Below are 20,652 nucleotides of genomic sequence, written 5' to 3'. Positions count from 1 at the left end.
GAATTTCAGTACTTTCCAGGACCCTAAAGGTCATCAAGTTTGACCCTGTTGTTTTATAGAGGAGGAAACAGGTGCTGGGAAGTTGTGACCTGCCCAAGCCCTCCCAGAAGTCTGCCGGCTCCTGCTGAACATGCCACCAGCTACTTCAGAGCCTTTCCCCTTCTCACTCTGCATCTTACCCTGAACTGTTTGGAAGTCCTAGAGGCGGAGCTGGAAAAAGTAGTCATATTTTCCAAGTGACTTTGTCTTTACCAGCCTGGGCCCAGACCTAACCAGTAAGCTTGCATCCCTAACATGCTAGTTTCCCTTTCTGTAGATTCTTATCAGTAGATTCTCCTTAGAGTCTCAAGCATCCCCCTCAAAGTTGAGAAAATGGGATGGCCAAGGTTGTTGAAGGAGAAAAACATGTGGATTTCATCTTTGTCTGACCCAGCTACAGCTGGCCAGAGTAACCAGGCATCTTCTGGCGATGTTAAGGAGGGGGGCAGATGGCCCATCTGGGCTCCTCCAAGCAGAAGCACCTCAGGAGACAGGGAGGCAGCACCTTGAAGAGAGCCTGAAGATCATAGGGACCTGTGGTATGGGGCTGGCCCAAAGTCGCTAGGTACACCTGCTTCCTCCTCCTGCACCTGAGCCTCTGGGAAAGCGCTGAGGAGAGGGGAAATGAGTAAGAAGTGGAGAAAGGAAGCTGGAGTAGTGCTGGCAATGGCTACAGCTAATAGGGGTTATCAGAGATTGGGAAAGCCATTATCCTCCCCTGCCCCCTTCTCATCCCCAAGCAGGCTCTGGATCCTGAGCATCTCCAACACTATAAGACTGCTGCCACACTAGAGTATACCTAGACACATCTGGCAAACCCCATAAACACACCTGTGATGAGAGAAAAGCTATAGGACTTGGAGTCAAGAAGACCTGGGTTCAAATCCTGCCTCTGACACTTTCTATCTGTGTAACCATGCACAAGTCACATAGCTTGGCTGCAGTTTCCTCAACTATCAGCTAAAAATAATACCTACTTTACAGGATCACTATGAAGGCAAAATATTAAAATGGAAAGAATAGGGGCAGCTAGGTGGTGCATTGGATAGAGCACCGGCCCTGGAGTCAGGAGTACCTGAAGTCAAATCCGGCCTCAGACACTTAACACTTACTAGCTGTGTGACCCTGGGCAAGTCACTTAACCCCAATTGCCTCACTTAAAAAAAATTTTTTTTTAAATGGAAAGAATGATAAGCCTGGAGTCAGAGAATCTGGGTTCAAATCCCACCCCTGATGATAACTATTTGTGTGACCTTGGACCATTCACTAAAATGTCTTGGATTTCAAATTCCTTGGAGATGGTTAGGTGGTATAGTGGTTAGAGCATTGGATCTGGAGTGAAGAAGACCTAAGTTCAAATCCTGTTTTCAGAGGCTTATGGCTCTGTGACACAGTCAAGTCTCAGCCTCAGTTTCCTCATCTGTAAAATGAAAGGCAAGGAGGAATTGAATGATTTCTAGGGTTCCTTTGAGATTTAGATCTAGGATGCTATGAAATGAGACAATGCAAGTGCTTTTCAAATCTTAGAGTGTTAGTTATAGGAATGTCAGCTACATTGAGTAGTCCCTGGACACATGCTTATCTCATGACTTGTATTTCTTCCTTTAGTTCTGGCCAGTTCAGTCTATATGCACACACACATTTTATATATACTTATATGTAATATATGTGTATTTATTAGAAATCATTTAAATATACATTTCTGTATATCTATAGATTTATCTGAAAATAGGTTTATTAATTTTTAATTTAATTAGTGATACAATATGATTAAATGAATGTATTTACTAATTTATATATGTCTCTATGCAATGCATGTATGTATCATATACATATGTATATATTATATAGACATATACATAAATTATACATGGCACTTCATCTCCTATTTCTGGACTCTTGCCCTACTTGGGATGCCTTCACTCTTCATCTCTACTCCTTAGTTTCCCTGGCTTTCTTCTGCCCAAATCCTACCATTTGCAGGAAGCCTTTCTTTCTTTCTTTCTTTCTTTCTTTCTTTCTTTCTTTCTTTCTTTCTTTCTTTCTTTTTTGAGGGGCAGTGGGGATTAAGTGGCTTTCCCAGGGTCACACAGCTAGTAAATGTCAAGTGTCTGAGGCTGAATTTGAACTCAGGTACTCCTGAATCCAGGGCCAGTGCTTTTATCCACTGTGCCACTTAGCTGCCCCCTAGGAAGCCTTTCTTGGTGATCCCAGGTGCCATTGCCTCTCCCTCTCAGATTACCATCCATCTACTCAGTAAATATCTCTTGTATGTGCCTCGTTATTTCTATGTTGTCTCCCTCAATAGAGTAGAGTTTCTTAAGGAGGGCAGGAGCTGTGTTTTTTGCCTCTCTTGGCATTCCTGCTGCTCAGCACAGTGCCCAACACATAGTAAACTCTTACTGAATGCTTGTTGGCTTACCGTAGCTATGGTAGAGAGGAAATAGCTCTGGAATCAATTCCGGAAACAATAATAAGTTGGGTTTCTTTGTGAGCTAAGACTGTTTCATGTCAACGAGCGACCTCAGATGAGATGCAAATGCATGAGTGCAAATGTCACTGGTGAAGAAGGCAAATGATGCTTATAATATAAGTGATAAAAGAGCTTTCTGGGTAAGCCAAATTCATCCGATGGAAGGATAAGGAAGAACAAGGCCAATGAATTACTTGCATTCCTGTCCTTACCTCGCTCCCCCCCTTTTCTTCTAAATAGAAACTTGGCCAGGTCCTGAGATTGATTGGGTCCAGAGAAACATACGCCTGCTTGAGATATTAGTGTAATGCATTTCAGGGCATATTAGCACCCCTCAATTGGCTGACTGCTTGTAGAGCTAAGGGTCTGCCAGGCTTACTGGAAATCAAATGGATCTTGAGCTCAAGCAGACATGGTGGAGATTGCCAGATTCTCAGCCTGACGTATTTTTGGCTGTGCAGCTAATGAGGAGATCAGCCATTGGGTGTATGCAGCCCCCTGGGTTGGAGGTTTTTGTAGTCATGGTCGGCTTGTGGACAGGAGGGGACAAAGGCACACATGGGCTGTAAATACAAATATAAAGAGGTTTGGGAAGGGTTCAGAGAAAGTCCTGGGAGATAGTTCCATGATAAGGTGATAACAGAACATTAGAGAGCTTTCCCTTATGACCCAAACATCCAAGGGTGGTATCATGGCATATCCCTCCAGTCCTTTCTCACTTCACTAGAAAGTATGAGATGGAGAAGGTTCTACATTGACTGGATCATTGGTTCAAGCCAGAATGGGATCATAGGGTCAGAGTCAGAGCTGGGCAGGACCTTTGCACTTACATGAGTAGAACGGAAGCTTCTCAAAAACAGGGACTATTTCATATTTGACTTTGTATCCCTGGAGCCTAGCCCAGTGTCTGGCACATGGTCAGTGATTAAGAAGTAATTGCTGACTTGAATTGATCTAGTCTAACTCCTGCCATTTTGAACATGAATAAACTGAACTAGAAAGAAGGCAAGGGATTTGCCCAAGGTCACACAGATAGCGGCAATGCTAGACTCTGAACCCAGCTCCTCAGATTCCAAATCCAAGTGCTTTCTGCTGAAGCCCATGGTGCCTGCCTAGTAAAGAGCTGTGCTTACAGTGGGAAATCAACTTTAAAGCTTTGGAGACGGAATCCAAACATGTAATTTTATCTGGGGGGATTTCTGGTGTGTGAGCTCCCTTGACTGATGAATATTGGCGTCTGCTCCAGGATTTACAGTCTTAGATCACTGCCTGGGGGCACAGAGAGATGAAGTCGATCAATAATCATTTATTAAGCCCCTGTCATGTCCCTTGGTAGTGATGGCTGTTCACTAACACTGTGTGGGGAGCTAGGGGTACAAATGCAAAAGTGAAAGAGGCTTGACCCTCAGAGAGTTTACATTCTGCTACATTAACTGACTTGGCCAAGGGCTGCCCAGCCAGGAAGGACCAGCAACGTCTTGTTCTAATGACTTAGGACCATATGGGGAGATAAAGCTGGATGGGACCTCAGAGGTCCTCTAGTCCAGTACCCAGAGAAGTTCAGTGATTTATCCAAGGTCACACAGGTAGGAAGTAGTGGTGATGTGATTTGATTTCAAAGGCATCCTGCCTCGAAGGTTGAGCCTCTGTCCACCAAACCATGCGGCTTCTTCCTGGAGAACTACTGCTAGCCAGATGCCTGCCTGCCTGCCTGCCTGCCTTCCCTCCTTCCTTCCTTCCCTCCTTCCTTCCTTCCCTCCTTCCTTCCTTCTCTCCTTCTCTCCTTCTGTCCTTCCTTCCTTCCTTCCTTCCTTCCTTCCCTCCTTCTTTCCCTCCTTCTTTCCTTCCTTCCTTCCCTCCTTCCCTCCCTCCTTCCTTCCTTCCTTCCTTCCTTCCTTCCTTCCTTCCTTCCTTCACTCCTTCCCTCCCTCCTTCCTTCCCTCCCTCCTTCCTTCCTTCCCTCCTTCCCTCCTTCCCTCCTTCCCTCCTTCCTTCCTTCCCTCCTTCCTTCCTTCCTTCCTTCTTTCCTTCCTTCCTTCCCTCCTTCCCCCCCTCCTTCCTTCCTTCCTTCCTTCCTTCCTTCCTTCCTTCCTTCCTTCCTTCCTTCCTTCCTTCCTTCCCTCCTTCCCTCCCTCCTTCCTTCCTTCCCTCCTTCCCTCCTTCCCTCCTTCCTTCCTTCCCTCCTTCCTTCCTTCCCTCCTTCCTTCCTTCCTTCCTTCCTTCCTTCCTTCCTTCCTTCCTTCCTTCCTTCCTTCCTTCCTTCCTTCCTTCCTTCCTTCCTTCCCTCCTTCCTTCCTTCCTTCCTTCTAATAATGTAGAGATAACACCAGGTTATTAAATGTTGTGTCAACCATGCACAAGCCTTAGAATGTTCTATCAATCTGGGAAGACTTTGAACCCTTTCTTCTTCTTCAGTGATACCACTTAGAAGACCTAAGCAGTGTCAAAGAGGGGACATTCTAATGTTTTCGGATACAGATTCCCCTATCTGGAGTTCTGTCCTGGTAGAATCTCTTTTTTTCCTTTGCAAAATGTGAGCTTAAATGTGAGACCATTTTTCAGCCTTTCTTTGAATCCTGGGTGCTCAGCACAGCACGTGGAACGTGCTGTGTGGTTAACAAATGCTTACTGATTCTCAGGCTCTGAAGTTGTCCAGTGAAAGATTGAATCGCTGACCATCAGCCGCAAATGCCTCAGCTTCAGCCTTGTGTTTTGCCTTGGCAACCCTCACTGCTGTAGGCTGCACTGGACCTAGTTTTATGGACCAGCACCACAGAGCAAGGGGGAGATACTCCAGCATGTGGCATAGCTTCCCAGCACCAGAAGTGGGGCTGGAGAAGGACAATATATGGCCAGTGTCAGCTCCCAGGGAGCCCGGCCGTAATTCCAGTGCACCCACCCAGTCTTTGGTTTATGTGACAGTGGGGGAGTTGGGGGCAGCTGGCCTGGAGGCTCACACTGTTTTCCATCAGCTGTCAGAGTTAAGAGGGCAGGAAGATGCAGTTTGATGCTTCACTCCTTGTAAGGGAAGAAACATCCACTGGAGAGATAAAAGCAAAAAAATGGAAAAAGGCAAGACTTCCACGGGGATGGGGGGTGGGGAGGGAGTCCCTTTACCAGAAAACAACCACAGGGAGAAAAGCTGACGGGGTCGATGTCCTCTCATTTCCTGTGCACAGCCCCATCTCGAAGGTGAAGGTGTTATTAGAGGGCGCTTCTTTCCCACTGACTCCTGGGAGCATAACTAGGATTTCAGTGGAGCAGCCCAGGGTGCGTGCATATAAAGCAACATAGAGGCTGTGCTTCCAAGTGAGGAGAGCAGTGCACTCTTCTCCTGCAGGGGTCCTGGCTCTTCTTGCGGGGGGCTTTGCTGTTCCATGCAAACCCTAACAGAGCACACAGTAGGGCTGAAATACTTGAGTGTTCCACCCCCTGCCATCACCAGTTACCAGCACTCTCCTCTAGACTTCTCCCCAGATTGCTTTGTGTCTGACTTGTATGTTTTTTCTTTTTATTTCTGTTCATATTATTCATGTATTCCACTGTGCATTCTCCATCTCCCCTTTAAAAGAACATACTCTTCTTGAAGGCAGGGACTGTTTAGTTTTTGTCCTTGTATCTCAGGAATAGAGATTTATTTAGCACATACAGATAATTTGGGCCAACTGCCTCCTTTTTACAGAGGGGGAAACTGAGACCCCAAGAGGTTAAAGGACCAGCCTGAGGTTCTCAGATAGTATTATGGCAGAATCTAGGCCCTCTGACTGCAAGGCCAGTGTTCTTTCCACTGACCTGTGGATGATGCCTCCTGTACCAGAACCTTGCCAAGTCTTTGGCACATAGTAGGTAATTAATAAACACTGTCCAATTCATTTTGTGGACTTTGCTTATAGAGCGAAGGAGCAGAGATTAAGAACTGGAATGACCCTCAGAAGTCATGTGCTTTGATGCCTTCATTTTACAGACAAGGACACTGAGGCCAGAAAATTGCAGTGACTTACCTGAGGTCACATAGGAAGGACCAGAACTAGGGTTTGAACTTAATGTCCTCTGACCCTAACGCCGACCCTGCTTTCTGGTAGAGTGCCATGTCTTCTCTTTGTCCTAAGAGGTATGAGGACTGCTCTTGCCCAAGGGGTGAAAATGATAGTGGCATGAATGAATGAAACATGTGGGACCTGAAATCTAGAACTGGAAAAGACTGAAGAGGCAATCTAGGGCAACTAGAGGAGGAAGCAGACTGAGAGAGATTAAGTCGCTCTCCTGAGGCCACGCACATACTAAGAGATGTGAGACTGGGATGTAGGATCTTGGGTTCCAGGGTCAATCCATGCTCTCCTCAGCTAGAAAAAAAGTACTTGGTCCCCACAGTCAGTGGGTCATTGGATTTAGAGAGTATTAACCCTTTGTTTTCCAGATGACAGAACCAAATGAGGTAAAATCATTTGCCCAGGGGCAGCTGGGTGGCGCAGTGGATAGAGCACCGGCCCTAGATTCAGGAGGACCTGAGTTCAAATTCGGCCTCAGACTCTTACTAGCTGTGTGACCCTGAGCAAGTCACTTAACCCTCATTGCTCCGCCCCCCCCCAAATCATTTGCCCAAGGTCACCCAGGTGGTAAATAGAGGCATCAGGATTTGAACCCACATCTTCAAGTTCTAAACTACTTTCTAACTAACTTGACATCCAGTGCCCATTTTACTCTGCCACATAAGTCCATTGGTGGGTCATTCTCCTTCTGGATATCTGTCCAGGTAAGGCACATCTAGCAAAGAATGTGGTGGTCACTCTCCCTGATTTCAGAAAGGTTAGAGATAGAACCCGGATATATATGTCTGTATCTGGGTTCTATCTCTAACCTTTTTCTGTCTCTCTACACACATACATATGTACACACATACACACACATATACATTATGAAGCAATCACCCAGGAATTTCTCTAAAGGTTTCTGAATCTATTTCTGTCTTTAGCTAGCTGGCTCATTCATCCCACCACCTGCTGATTTTCCCTTGTGTTCAGGCACCAGCTGTTACCAGAAACATCCAACATTTGTGGCTGTTTAAATGTGTGACGTCTAATCTTCATCGTTGGGAGACTGTGACTTAGTGGAAAGGCCACTAGATTTGGAGTCAGATGACCCAGGCTGCCATTTATTACCTGTGTGACCTCAGGCAAGTCACTACTCTGGGCCTCTGTATCCTCCTCTATAAAGTGGGCCCCGTGTCCTCCAAGGTTCATTTAGAACAAGTTAAGTGACTTGCCCAAAGAATTACACAGACATTATGTGTCAGAGTCAGGACTGGGACTCAGGACTTCTTGGCTCTGAGGCCAGATCTCTGGCCACTACTCCATGCAACGCCCCCCCCCCAATATGTGTGTACAATATATAATATGTACAGAACATCAGGGGCAGCTAGGCCACTCAGGGGATAGAACACTGGACCTAGAGTCAAGAAGACTTGAGATCCAAAATGGCCTCAGACATTTACTAGGGACCCTGGGCAGGTCATATAACTTCTGTTTGCCTCAGTTTTCTCATCTGTAAAATGACAATTGTAATAGCACCTCAATGTGTCCACAGGCACGTTGTGAGGATAAAATGAGGTGATCTATATTAAGTGCCTAACATAGCGCCTGGAACATAGACAAATGGTACGTGAATGATCATCATTCTTATATAAACGTCATGTAAATATAATGTGCTATTTAAACATGACTTCATTTTTATTATATGTATGATATGTAGATATTATACATGTATTTTATATAATGCACAAATATATTCTCATTTACAGAACCTGTATATTGTGTGTATATGTATATTGTACAAGGTAGCCCAAAAGTATTAGTGCAGTAAGCTGATTAAACCTTATCGACTCTTAAAACTGCATTAAATCTTTCAGTAGCCCCTGGTAGATACAGTATGTATATGCCATTCACTCCCATGCATCCAAGCTGGGGGCTTTGATTTGTTTCATTTGATTCTAGGCTTCGATAAGCATAGCGACTCCCTCTTTAATGCACATTGTAATTAGAGGTATGGAGATAACAGTCTGAATTTGGCACTGGCTTGTTTAGGGACAGGCCCAGGTCGCACACAGTACACATCTTGGGAGTCACCTTAAATCTGACCATGCCGTGCCACCACCTTCCTGCTCCCTCGCTTTATTTGCTGCCATGAGTCAGACAGCATGGGGCAGGGAGCGAGGGGTCTGCACTGTACCTAGCTGGATGTCGGCTAGGGCTAGCATCTGCTGCCATTGGGCTCGCCCCTGCTGATGCCTTCTTGTTTTTTATCTTGTTGGTACATATTTATTTGCCGTTGTCTCCTCTATTAGATGGTGTGCTTCTTTTTAAATTTTTATTTCTTTTATTTTTTAAAGTAATAAACATTTTCATTTATAGTTTTGGGTTCCGATTTTTCTCCCTCTTTCTCTCCCTCCCCTCCCTCCTCCCTGAGGCAGTAAGCAATGCTGATTCCTTCTTCTCTTTCTAGCTTCACCCAGGTCGTGTGCCACACCTGCTTTAAAAGGCAGGAGAAACTCCAGAGATGTGGGCAGTGTAAGTTTGCCCACTATTGTGACCGGACCTGTCAAAAGGATGCCTGGCTGAACCACAAGCATGAGTGTGCAGCTATCAAGAAGCACGGGAAGCCGCCCACTGAGAACATCAGGTCAGAGCTGCTGTGGGGGTGACCTGGCACCGAGGGGTGGCGGGATTAGACTGGGAGGTGGAAGCTTTGAGGCCCCATGACCTCCAAGAAATCAGTCATCCGGCTTATGTCACTGCACCTTCAGTGAGCAAGCACTTACTAAGCACCAACTTCAGGGAACAAGTGGCGACTAAACACTGGGCCTTGTGCTGGATGCTGGGGATACCAAGATGGGAAACCTGCCTTCAAAGAGCTGACCTTCTGTTGGGGTGTGCCGGTAGGGGACTACATGTGTACAGGTAAATCATTACCAAATATTTACCTGACAAATACAAAGTAACTTCTGGTGGGAGGCCCTAGGAATTGAGGGGACCAGGATAGGCTTCCTGTGGCTGAATTTCGAAGGAGGCTAAGGATTCCAGGAATGGCTCACAGCTGGAAGCAGGAGATGGAATGGTGGAATGCCCAGGGGGATAGACTGGGAATAGCTAAGAGACCAATATAGGGTATATGGAATATAGGGTAAATGAGAGGGAGTAATGGGAAATAATCCTTGAGTGGAAGGCTGGAACCAGATTGAGAAAGGCTTTGAATACCAAAGAATTTTGTATTTTATCCTCAAGGCTATAATAGCTGGGTGACCCTGGGCAAGTCACTTCATCCTGTTTGCTTCAGTTCAGTTTCCTCATCTGTAAAAGGTGCTGGAGGAAGAAATGGCAAACCACTATATTATCTTTGCCAAGAAAACCCCCAATGGGGTCATGAAGAGTCAGACATGACTGAAAATGACCAAACAATGTCATCTAGACAATATCACAATAATATGACCTAGAAATTAAAGTATCTTAGTATTATGAAAATCATTTTAACTTTTCATACTCCCCTAAAAGGGTCTTGGGGACCTCTAGAGAGCTTCTGACCAGAGTCTGAGAATTGATGATAGAATATATTTAGGGTTAGTATGGAAGGGGTTATGGGAGGGGGGAAATGGTATAGAGATGGGCATGAGGGCAGCTTGGAGCTCTGGATCTGGGCACATACCAAGGTAGAAAGGAACCCCCCAACATGGCCTCATGCCAAAGTCAAGGGTTGGCTGTAGGCACACACCCAGGTCTAACCCCCTGCCCAGCCTGTGCCATCTCTATACTCTGAGCCCAGACTGGAGGAGAGTTCTTAGAATGTGCCCAGTGCACGAGAATGGTTCCTCTTAGGGAGAGGAAGGGCACCAAGCTGTTGTGTACCTACTTCCCTGGCTTGCTGGCTCCTCTGGGTCTATGGGCTATGACTTGTTTTGGTGGCTGGCTTTAATGTCACCCCCCTCCCCTGTACTCCATGTGCTTGTTGGCTTGGATCTGAGGTAACCAGGCTCCCTAGAAATGGCCTCTTTCTATTAATAGCCCCTGATCGCTAAGGAAACAAGAAGATCGCTAGTGGCCCTCTAAGGAAAATCTACCTTCTGAGATGGGGATTGACCTCAGGCCACGAGCTCCCCACCCCAGGTATCATATCAGTGTACAGGGTTAGTGGGTAACGCTGGCAGGCCCAGACCACTCAGGAATCATATGTTTCTCTGGCTGATAACTCCACGATGTCCATGGCACAAGGTTCAAACTCTTGCAAAGTTATTCAAGAGATGCAATTTGGTGGAGAGGAATGAATGCTGAACACCTGGGTTCAAATCTTGTCTCTGACACTTAACCAACCATACGAAATCATTTAACTTCTCTTTGCCTCAGTTTCCTGACCTGTGAAATGGGGAAGTAGAGGGCAACTAGGTGGCCCAGTGGATAAAGCATCGGCCCTGGATTCAGGAGGACCTGAGTTCAAATCTGGCCTCAGACACTTGACACTTACTAGCTGTGTGACTCTGGGCAAGTCACTTAACCCTCATTACCCTGCCAAAAAGAAAAGAAGAAAAAAAGAAAAAAAAAAAGAAATGGGGAAGTAGAACCTCCCTCTGTGGGTTATTGTAAGAGCTCAGATGAGATAAGGCCCATGAAGTAATTATTTAAACATCAGCTGTTGTCATTGTTATATTAATTCCCCTGCTTATGTTGTTTCTTCTCTCTAGTCACCATAGCTACAGTGGAAAGAATGCTAGATTTGGAATCAGGGGACTTGGACTTGAATCCAGGCCCCCTATCCACCCAGCTTCTCTTCAACAGAAAGTATGTGCAATGAAATCTCAAGAAGGAGACAGTGCTAATGCCTAGGGGGATCAGGAAAGCCCCCATACAGGAGGTGGCAGCTGAACTGGGACTTCTATGAGGGAGAGGACTTTCCTACAGGGATGGCCACTTGTATAAAGGTGTGGAGGTGGGAGATGGCTATTGCTGGTACTGGGACCTACACATAGTAGGTACTTATACATAGTAGGTCCTCAGACTTAATACAACTATTGGGAAATGATAACCTTGAAGGTGGAGATACCAGCTCCTTTGGCAGGGAGACAGGATTGTAAAAGGGGCCTGGAGCAAACAGTTGGGCTAGACAGGACTCAGGAGTTTTGGCTTTCAGCCTGTCAGGTCACATTATTTCTGATCACCAGACAGCATGGCCCTTAGTTGCAAAAAGTAGACCTGCCTTCCCCCCTACTCCGGCCCCCAGTACAGTTCCAGGAACTATGACTCTTACCCTGGGTCCAGTTGATGAACCTTGGACTTGGATCCAGTGTCTGGGAAATTGTTAAACAGTCAGATTTGAGTATTTAAAAGTGAGGGGAGAGGGTGAGACTAGTTGAGAGAGTCTACCTGACAGAATGACTTCACTGTCTGAATCACTCATCCCCAAACACTGGATCTCACACGTACCCCTCCTCCCCTGTCCATAAACTACCGAATCACACCCCTAATCAGCGACATCAATTTCTTATCCTGGGATTCCAGGCTTTTTCATCAGCCAAGGACCAAGACTTGGGGCCAAGAAATACTCATTGGATTTCAGAGTAGAGGGAAAGATTGGAGAAAGAATGCCAAGTGCATTTGTGACCTCACATGTACCAAAACTACTATTGCCAACTTAAAAGTTGCCCGAGGGCATAAAGGAGGTCCCTGGTGTCCCTAGGTATGCCCTGATCTTGCCCTCAGGTCTAAGATGGGAGTACCCATGTGATAGGTTTATTGATTTTTGAAGTCCCATCCCTGTGTGTGTGTATGTGTGTGTGTTTACATGCACAACAGAACTCACAGAGATAAAAGTTGGTGTTCCTGGTTTAATGAAACAACAGTTAAGCACCTGTTATAACCAGGCACTGTTCAAAGAGCTGAGTGCACAAAAACAAAACGGAAACAGTCCTTGATATATTCTCTTGGTGGGGGTGGGGGGAGGGAATAACATGTATCCATCATAAGTAACTATAACAAAAATGATGAAGTAATTGGGGGAGGCACTAGTACCTGAGGGGTGGGGCAGGGATCAGGAAAGACCTCACGTAAGATGAACCCCTTGGTTACCCCCTTTTACACCTGAAGGTTTGTTGTCAGTAAGACAGTTCGGGACACCCACGCTGTTTTGCTTCTACTTTTTTGTTGAATCTTTTTTTTTTTTTTAGTGAGGCAGTTGGGGTTAAGTGACTTGCCCAGGGTCACACAGCTACTAGGTGTTAAGTGTCTGAGGCTGGATTTGAACTCAGGTACTCCTGACTCCAGGGCCAGTGCTCTATCCACTGCACCACCTAGCTGCCCCTTGTTCAATCTTAACAGCATTTTATTCTCCCTCCCCCAATTACATACAAAGATAGTTTTCAACATTTGTTTTGGTAAGATTGGGGGTTCCAAATTTTTCTCCCTCCTTCCCTTCCCTCCCTGGACAGCACCCAATCTGATATAGGTTAAATATGTACAATCATGTTAAACCTATTTCCCCATTAGTCATGTTGTGAGAGGGGAAAGACCTCAAGAAGGAAAAAAAAACCCAACAGAAGTGAGAATGGTCTGCTTCGATCTGCATTCAGACTGCACAGCTCTTCCTCTGGCTGTGGAGAGCATTTTCCATCCTGAGTCTTTTGGAATTGTCTTGGATCATTGGATTGCTGAGAAGAGCTAAGTCTTTGCTTCTCCTTCCTAGTTCTTAGCACAGTGCCTGGCACTGTATGTTGAATGATTGAATCCTAAGAGGATTACTGTCTGCTGGAAACTGAAACCAGTTTTTTAAAAGACTAGATAAATGCCTAGAGGAAGGTCCGCAGTACACTATGAAGTGAACCTGGGATATTTTTGTTGTAACTTGGGGGGGGGGTCCCAGGGGACAGCCCCACTTTTCCCCAACAGCCAGCCCCTCCCCACCAAAACTTGCTATTGACAGAATCCAGAACTGAAGGGACCAATGGCATGATTCTGGGTTGGTTTTTTGTGGGTTCTTCTGTCCTGTGGTTAGCCTAAATATCTTCTTGGGGTCCTTGTGTTGTCTGGTAAAAGACAGCCATATATAGTGGGTCGCCTGCTGGACTTGGGGCCAAGAAGACTTCATCTTTCTTCTCAGTTTCTTTATCTGTAAAATGAGAGAGTTGAATCCACTGGTCTTTAAGGTCCCTTCTAGCTCATTTTTTTCAGATCTTAGGACTCGGGTTTACATCTAGCCTTACACAGTTAGTAACTTGGAACCCCAACTTCATTTTAGATTGTAAGCTACTTCAAGGTAGGAACTGTCCTTTGCCTCCCTTTGTAAACCTGGTGCTTGGCACAGTGCCCGGCACGTAAGAAATGTTCACCGATGGATTCATCTGTAAAATGGGATAACAATATTGGTAGCACTTGTCTTCCAGGGCTTCTATGAGGATCAAATGAAACAATGTCTGTAAAGTGCTCCACAAACCTCATAGCACAATATACACATGAGTTCCCACTGCCTTCATCACCCCCACCGTCATCGTTGTTCTCATCATCATCCATAGGCTGGCGGCCAGAATCATGTGGCGGATAGAGAGAGAAGGAACTGGGCTCACGGAGGGTTGTTTGGTCTCCGTTGATGACCTGCAGAATCACGTGGACAACTTTGGGGAGGAGGAGCAGAAGGACCTTCGGATGGATGTGGACAGCTTTTTGAACTTCTGGCCCTCCCAGAGCCAGCAATTCAGCATGCAGTATATCTCACATATCTTCGGAGTGGTACGGCACCCTGACCTCTCTTCCCATTTCCCCTGCTCCTGCCGCTCGCTCTCCCCCTTGTCTTCTTCCCCTCTCTCTTCCCCCTCCTCTCCCTCTCCCCCTCCTCTTCCTCCTTCCCTAAATGGAAAAAGTCATGAGATTACTTGATGGATTCTCTGCTTGTAACAAACACAGGAGATCACTCTGTGCTGTTCCTATAAAGTGCCTGTTTATAAAAGTGAGCCTCCCCCCACCCCAATCCCTGGCAGCCTACTCACTCCTCTCTCCTCCCAGATGATTCTGGCTCCTATTGACCACCTATTGCTCACAGCTCCCTCCCACCCCCACTTCAGTTGCTGGGCACAAGGACACCAAATTAAAATGGCAATGACAAATAAATCCCAGGGGCTAAAATGCTGAGTTTCCCACAAAGGAAAAAAAGAAAAAGGGAAATGAAATCCCTTGGCATAAGTTGTGGTGGCCAAACTGAGAAGGTACAGTCTGCCCTGAGAACCCAGGGCCTCAGAGGCTCCCAGGTCAGGAGCTGGAAGAGGGAAGGGGGCATGTAGAGCTTGGGAAGGTTAGAGAAGGATGAAAATCCATCCATCAGCTGTGATGGATGCCTGTGGGATTCTTCCCTCCTACTTTCTGGGCCTTGCCACAGCCATGGCCAAGGCCACCTCTTCCCTAGGAAAATACATCTTGTCTTCACATTTAACTATGCAATGTGACCTAGGGCAGGAAGTCTTAACCTGGGTATGTCAACTCAAAAAAAATTGATAGATGGTAGACAGACAGATAGATAAACAGACAAGTAGATAGATGGATGGATAAATGCATAGATACATAAACAGACAGGTAGATAGAGAAATAGACAGGTAAACAGACGTAGATAGGTGATAGACGGACAGATACATAGATGCATACATAGACAGGTAAGTAGTGTAATGATTGGAATGACGCCACCTACTGGAGACTTGCTGTGGGAAAGCTCCACCATGAGGACAGACAGAGAAGTAGATAGGTAGACAAAAAGATAAGCAGATAGGCAAGTAGATGGACAAACAAGTAGATAAATAGAGATAAACAAGTAGAGAAGTAGATAGGAAGATAGGCAGATAGACAGACAAGTAGGTAACCATATTTAGTATAATTGGTTCCTTTGTAATCCTATATATTTTATTTTATTAACTTAAAAATGCTACTGAGAAAGGATCCATAGGTTTCTCCAGACTTCCAAAGAGAAACTTGCCAAAAATAATTAAGAACCTCTGACCTGGGGGGACAGAGGGTACAACTCAGAAGTCATGAGACTAAGGACACGGGACAAGACAGCAAAGGGCTCCTATTCAGTTTCCCATCACAATGTGGACAGGCTTATGTCCAGGACTCAAGAAAGCTAGACAAGGACCCTCATACCCAGAGGCAGTGGACCTCAGCTCAATGTGGGGTTTTGGACCCATGAGCTACATTCCTTGTTTTCATAGCAGTAAATGGGGATAATAGAAAAATTCTGTTCTTTTCCAAAGGGTTTATCGGGGCTCATTTATTCATTGATTCTTGCATGCACATATTTGTATAGTGCTCTAAGGTTTACAATGATTATAATAGTAATAAAAATAAATGGTTATTTATTCAATACCTCTTAAGGTATTTACTGAGAATGAATGGAGAAAGTGACACTTAATTCCAGAATATGTACCTCCATTAGTACTTACAGCTACAAAGGTATAATTCATTAGGCAGTTGATTAGACACTCATATTTATTCTTTTTTTTTGCTGGGCAATGAGGGTTAAGTGACTTGCCCAGGGTCACCCAGCTAGTAAGTGTCAAGTGTCTGAGGTCAGATTTGAACTCAGGTCCTCCTGAATCCAGGGCTGCTGCTTTATTCACTGTGCCATCTAGCTGCCCCCACTCATATTTATTCTTAATATTTTTTCAGGTATACAGGGCTGAGGAATGTTCTCCAAGGCTACTGAGTCGGGATGGGATGGGGTGGAAATCAACTTAAATCCAATTCACTGCAAGTCATGACATCACTTCCTGATGTCATGGTTCTCTTCGAGAATGAAGGACAAAGGGCAGCTAGGTGGTGCAGTGGATAGAGCACCGGCCCTGGAGTCAGGAAGACCTGAGTTCAAATCCGGCCTCAGACACTTGATGTATACTAGCTGTGTGACCCTGAACAAGTCACTTAACCCCAATTGCCTCACTACCCCCCCAAAAGAATGAAGGACAAATAACAACAACAGAAGAAGAGAGAGAGAAAAAGAAATAGAGGAAAACAAAGGAAGAGCAAAAATATGTATCTATCCACTCACCCACCTACCTACCTATCAAAGACAAAACAGAAAGCACAAACACAAAATGCAGAGATACTACTGCTACAAATGTAGGATTGTGTTGCATTTTAGCATCTTTAGGCATCGATACAGATTTCACCTCTAGGTTCTAGCCTTATAATGAATTACATTAGGTTATAAACTCCTTGAGGGCAGGGACCACCGTTTTTCTTTGTATCCCTAACACTTGGCATAGTACACATGCATGGTACACAGCAGGGGCTTAATAAATGCTTATTGAGTGATTGCAGGCCACGTGAAATTAAGCTGAGGACTAGAATCCCCTTCATTCAGCTTTGGGGGCTGTACTTTCCTTAATGTCCACCATTCCCTTCTTAGTTCTCTGTTGTGTCTGCTTAGGATTGATTCACTATTTTCTTTCCTTCCACTGGGCAGATCAACTGCAACGCTTTCACTCTCAGTGACCAGAGGGGCCTTCAGGCCGTGGGGGTGGGGATCTTCCCCAACCTCTGCCTAGTGAACCATGACTGCTGGCCCAACTGTACGGTCATATTCAACAACGGCAAGTGAGTAGGTCTTTGCCTGGGGTGGGAGGCAAGGGTGGGGTAACACCTATTGTGATGTTTCCTGCAATTGATTGAAAAAAAATCAAAGAGCAGATTCTTTTTCTTTTCTTTTCTTTTTTTTTTTTTTGCGGGGCAATGGGGGTTAAGTGACTTGCCCAGTGTCACACAGCTAGTAAGTATCAAGTGTCTGAGGCCGGATTTGAACTCAGGTACTCCTGAATCCAGGACTGGTGCTTTATCCACTGTGCCACCTAGCTGCCCCAAAGAGCAGATTCTTAAAGGCCAACCAGCAACTTCCAAAGAGGACTGAGTATCATTATTTCGGTGGCCTTTAGATAGTAGTAATGACACCAACCCCAGTTTCAACTAAGGAGGGCCTTATTCAGTATTCACTATTCACTGGGCAGGTTTCCCTCCTTCCAAATTCCTAAAAATAACAAATACCTGGTAGGAATGACATCTGCGACCCAATATTGTGATGGATCTGATTCTTAGAGTGATTGTTCCTTTACTACTTATATCCTTCAAAAGGGAATCCCTTCTATTCAGTGATAAGATACATTTGTCTTTCTGCTTTCTTCTTCTTTTTTTTTTAATACGCGGGAACCACATCCATGAGCATGATCTTGGACTTAGGAACCCAGTACAAATTCTCATCAGGCTTCTCCCATTTCCCCTTTTGTTTGTCCCTCAGCCCCAAACCTTCCCCAATCCACTCACCACCAGGGCAAAGTACTTGTCCCCTTGATGTAGGAGGCAAAAAGGGGTTAATAGAAAAACCTAAGACCCAAGCTCTAATACAGATATTACCTCCAAAAGGGAGTTAGATTCCAGTTAATGAATAACTTATGTTAGGTTCTTGTACCCATAGTGATCAACGTCCATAAGGGACCAGAATGAGTCAGGTCAAAATAACAATAAAGGAAAAAGACAACCTATAGAAATTCTAATGAAAAATGATTCTATTTTGAAACTAGCCACGGGAATCAGAAAGAGACATGTGCAGAAAAGATCAAAATTGTCCCCAGATTCACCTTATGACGTGTAAACCCCCAAAACACACCTCCACTGAAAAAGGTACCTGCCTAGAGGATGGGCTTAGGACCCCCAGGAACTCCAAATTAGGATAAGCCTCTCCCTTGTAACAACCCTAGGTGGTTCTCCACCTATAATGAGTAGGACAGGCTCTCCCCTGTACCTCCCCAAGGTGGAGATTATTATAATAAGACTGATAATCAATTTACCCATACTATAAATATAACTGTCTTTTCTTTCACTATTCGAGAGATACCTTTCCACTATTCTGGTTCTCTCCCTGTAGTAACCCACAGTATTGCAATAAAACTTGGAAAACTGAATCACTGAGTCTTGTAATTCTTTTGGGACAATCAATTTGACTCCAAATTCCATCCCACATCACCCTGGGGTTCTTCTGAATGTTAATGACAGATTGAAATACCGCAATCTGGAGGATTCCTTCCAAACTCTAATCGCCCTTAGTGGTGACAACCCCAGGCTCAGGATACTCAAGAAAATTAACCCCGAGTTAACGTTCTTAACCTTTGTCTGAGTGGAGCACCCCTTTGTTAGTCTGTGACCCTTTGTTAGTCTATAGACCCCTATTCAGAATAATGTTTTAAAATGCACAAAATAAAATATATAGGCTGACAGAAAACCAATGATATTGAAATACAGTTATCGAAATATTTATTAAACCGTTAACAGACCCCCTGAAATCTAGCCACAGATCCCTTGGGGGTCCATGGACACCAAGTTAAGAACCCCTTCACTAAACCCTGCTTCCCTTATTAGAGGTTGGCTTAGTTATTCCCACTCCCAAACACTCCTCTCCATAAGTCAATTTTTCAGTACCCACCATTCATCATTTCAGGGCTGTTTGCTTTGATCCTGGTTTCTTAGATATCATTGGAGGGAAGATTTGTGTATAAGCCCAGGAAAGTCTGTAGCCCCTGCCTGAGGAATGTCCTTATGCCTAGGAGTGCCTCCAAATTCCCCATCCCAAGTGGGAATGCTACCCAAAACAAGTTTCAAAGGAGCCTGAGTTTCCATCTGTGAGATGCTACCCAATTTAAATCCTGCTTGTACTAGCCCCAAGGGGATATCATTTGGGCTCAGATTTCTATTCACTTAGTGAGCCTAAGTAAATGGGGGTTATAAAAATGATCTTAAACATTTGGGAAGAAGGGGTGATGGGAGATATTTGTGACCATGGGAGCTTGGCTGGAATTATTGACCCCATTCACACATGCTAACCATGGTTTATCCAACCAATTTGAATATCTTTGTTTCCAGTGGGGTTGCTCTTACATCACCTGCACTATTTGTTTTGTCTTTCAGTCATGAGGCTGTGAAATCTATGTTTCACACACAGATGAGGTGGGTCAGTCTTGTCAAAGCATATACCTGTTCCTCTGACCCTCCCCTCACTTGCTTGGTTTGCGTGTGGGCCAGTCCTTTTCCAAGACTCCTAGGCTGGTCATGTGTTCAAATTCACCATTCCTTTTCCCACTGTCCCAAAGTCCTGCTCAACCCCAAAGCCTCACCTTCATTGGCTGTTCTATTTTGTATGCAATTAAAAAAGAAATAATACTGTTCTCCATCCCACCAGTGACTGTAGGAGCTTCCCTGTCCTTTCGTTCCTTTCTCCTCCATCTTCTCTCTTTCCTTTGACTGACAAGCATGGAATCTTTCCAGATCTAAAAGATCTAGTTTAAAAAACCAAAACAACCACTCGAGTAAAGGTTCTTAACCTTTGTTTCTGTCATGGACCCCTTTGGCAGTCTGTGAAGCCTATAGACTGATCCCTGTTCAGAATGTTTTAAAATATACAAAATAAAATCTGTTAGATGACAATGGAAGCCAGTGATATTGAAATAGAGCTGCCAAAGTATTTTGTTTTTATTTTTATTTTTTTTTGTGGGGCGTTGAGGGTTAAGTGACTTGTCCAGGGTCACACAGCTAGTAAGAGGCAAGTGTCTGAATCTGGATTTGAACTCAGGTCCTCCCGAATCCAAGGCCAGTGCTTTATCCACTGTGCCACCTAGCTGCCCCCAAAGTATTTTTTAAAAGTTAACAGACCCCCTGAAATCTACCCACAGATCCCTTGGGGGTCCATGGACACCAGGTTAAGAGTCCCTTCCTTAAACCTTGCTTACCCTAAAATGAAAACTGATTAATTTACTGACATACTAAAGAGTTGTGTGTTCTCTGACATCTCCTATTCCCTACTCAGTAAAATAGCTCAGAGATGAGTTTTGATGATTGAGATGAGGTTTGATGTTCTCTGGTGCCCCCTTTTCTGATTAAGGACGATTGTGGCCTGATGTGTTTGGGTTGATTTCAATTATTCAATTCAGTTAAGTTCCTACTATGTGTAAAGCACAAATTTGGGAATAAAGAGGGGAAAAAAGAGTCTACCTTTTAGGAGCTTGTCTTTTGTTTAATGTAGTAAAAAGAACACTGATCTTGGACCCAAAAGAATTTGGATTTGTATCCTTCCTCTGACACTGC

At 44.8% G+C, this 20,652-nt stretch overlaps 1 protein-coding gene across 3 annotated transcripts in view; it reads left to right on the top strand.

The window, feature by feature from the left end:
• Positions 1-20,652, top strand: part of SMYD1 (SET and MYND domain containing 1) — a 44,257-nt gene that overhangs the window by 7,857 nt on the left and 15,748 nt on the right. For 2 of the 3 annotated variants that reach the window (XM_043980601.1, XM_043980600.1), the window contains 4 exons: positions 9,011-9,187; positions 14,058-14,271; positions 16,991-17,121; positions 19,480-19,518. In XM_043980601.1, coding sequence (XP_043836536.1) covers positions 9,011-9,187; positions 14,058-14,271; positions 16,991-17,121; positions 19,480-19,518 — 561 coding nt within the window. The remainder of the gene's footprint in view (positions 1-9,010; positions 9,188-14,057; positions 14,272-16,990; positions 17,122-19,479; positions 19,519-20,652) is intronic. The other variant, XM_043980603.1, reaches the window with a different exon arrangement.

This window comes from Dromiciops gliroides, chromosome 2 (assembly GCF_019393635.1).
Source record: "Dromiciops gliroides isolate mDroGli1 chromosome 2, mDroGli1.pri, whole genome shotgun sequence".
In the NCBI taxonomy this organism is placed as follows: domain Eukaryota; kingdom Metazoa; phylum Chordata; class Mammalia; order Microbiotheria; family Microbiotheriidae; genus Dromiciops; species Dromiciops gliroides.
Note: the sequence above shows the minus strand (reverse complement) of the source record. Positions and strands in the feature narration are given on the sequence as shown.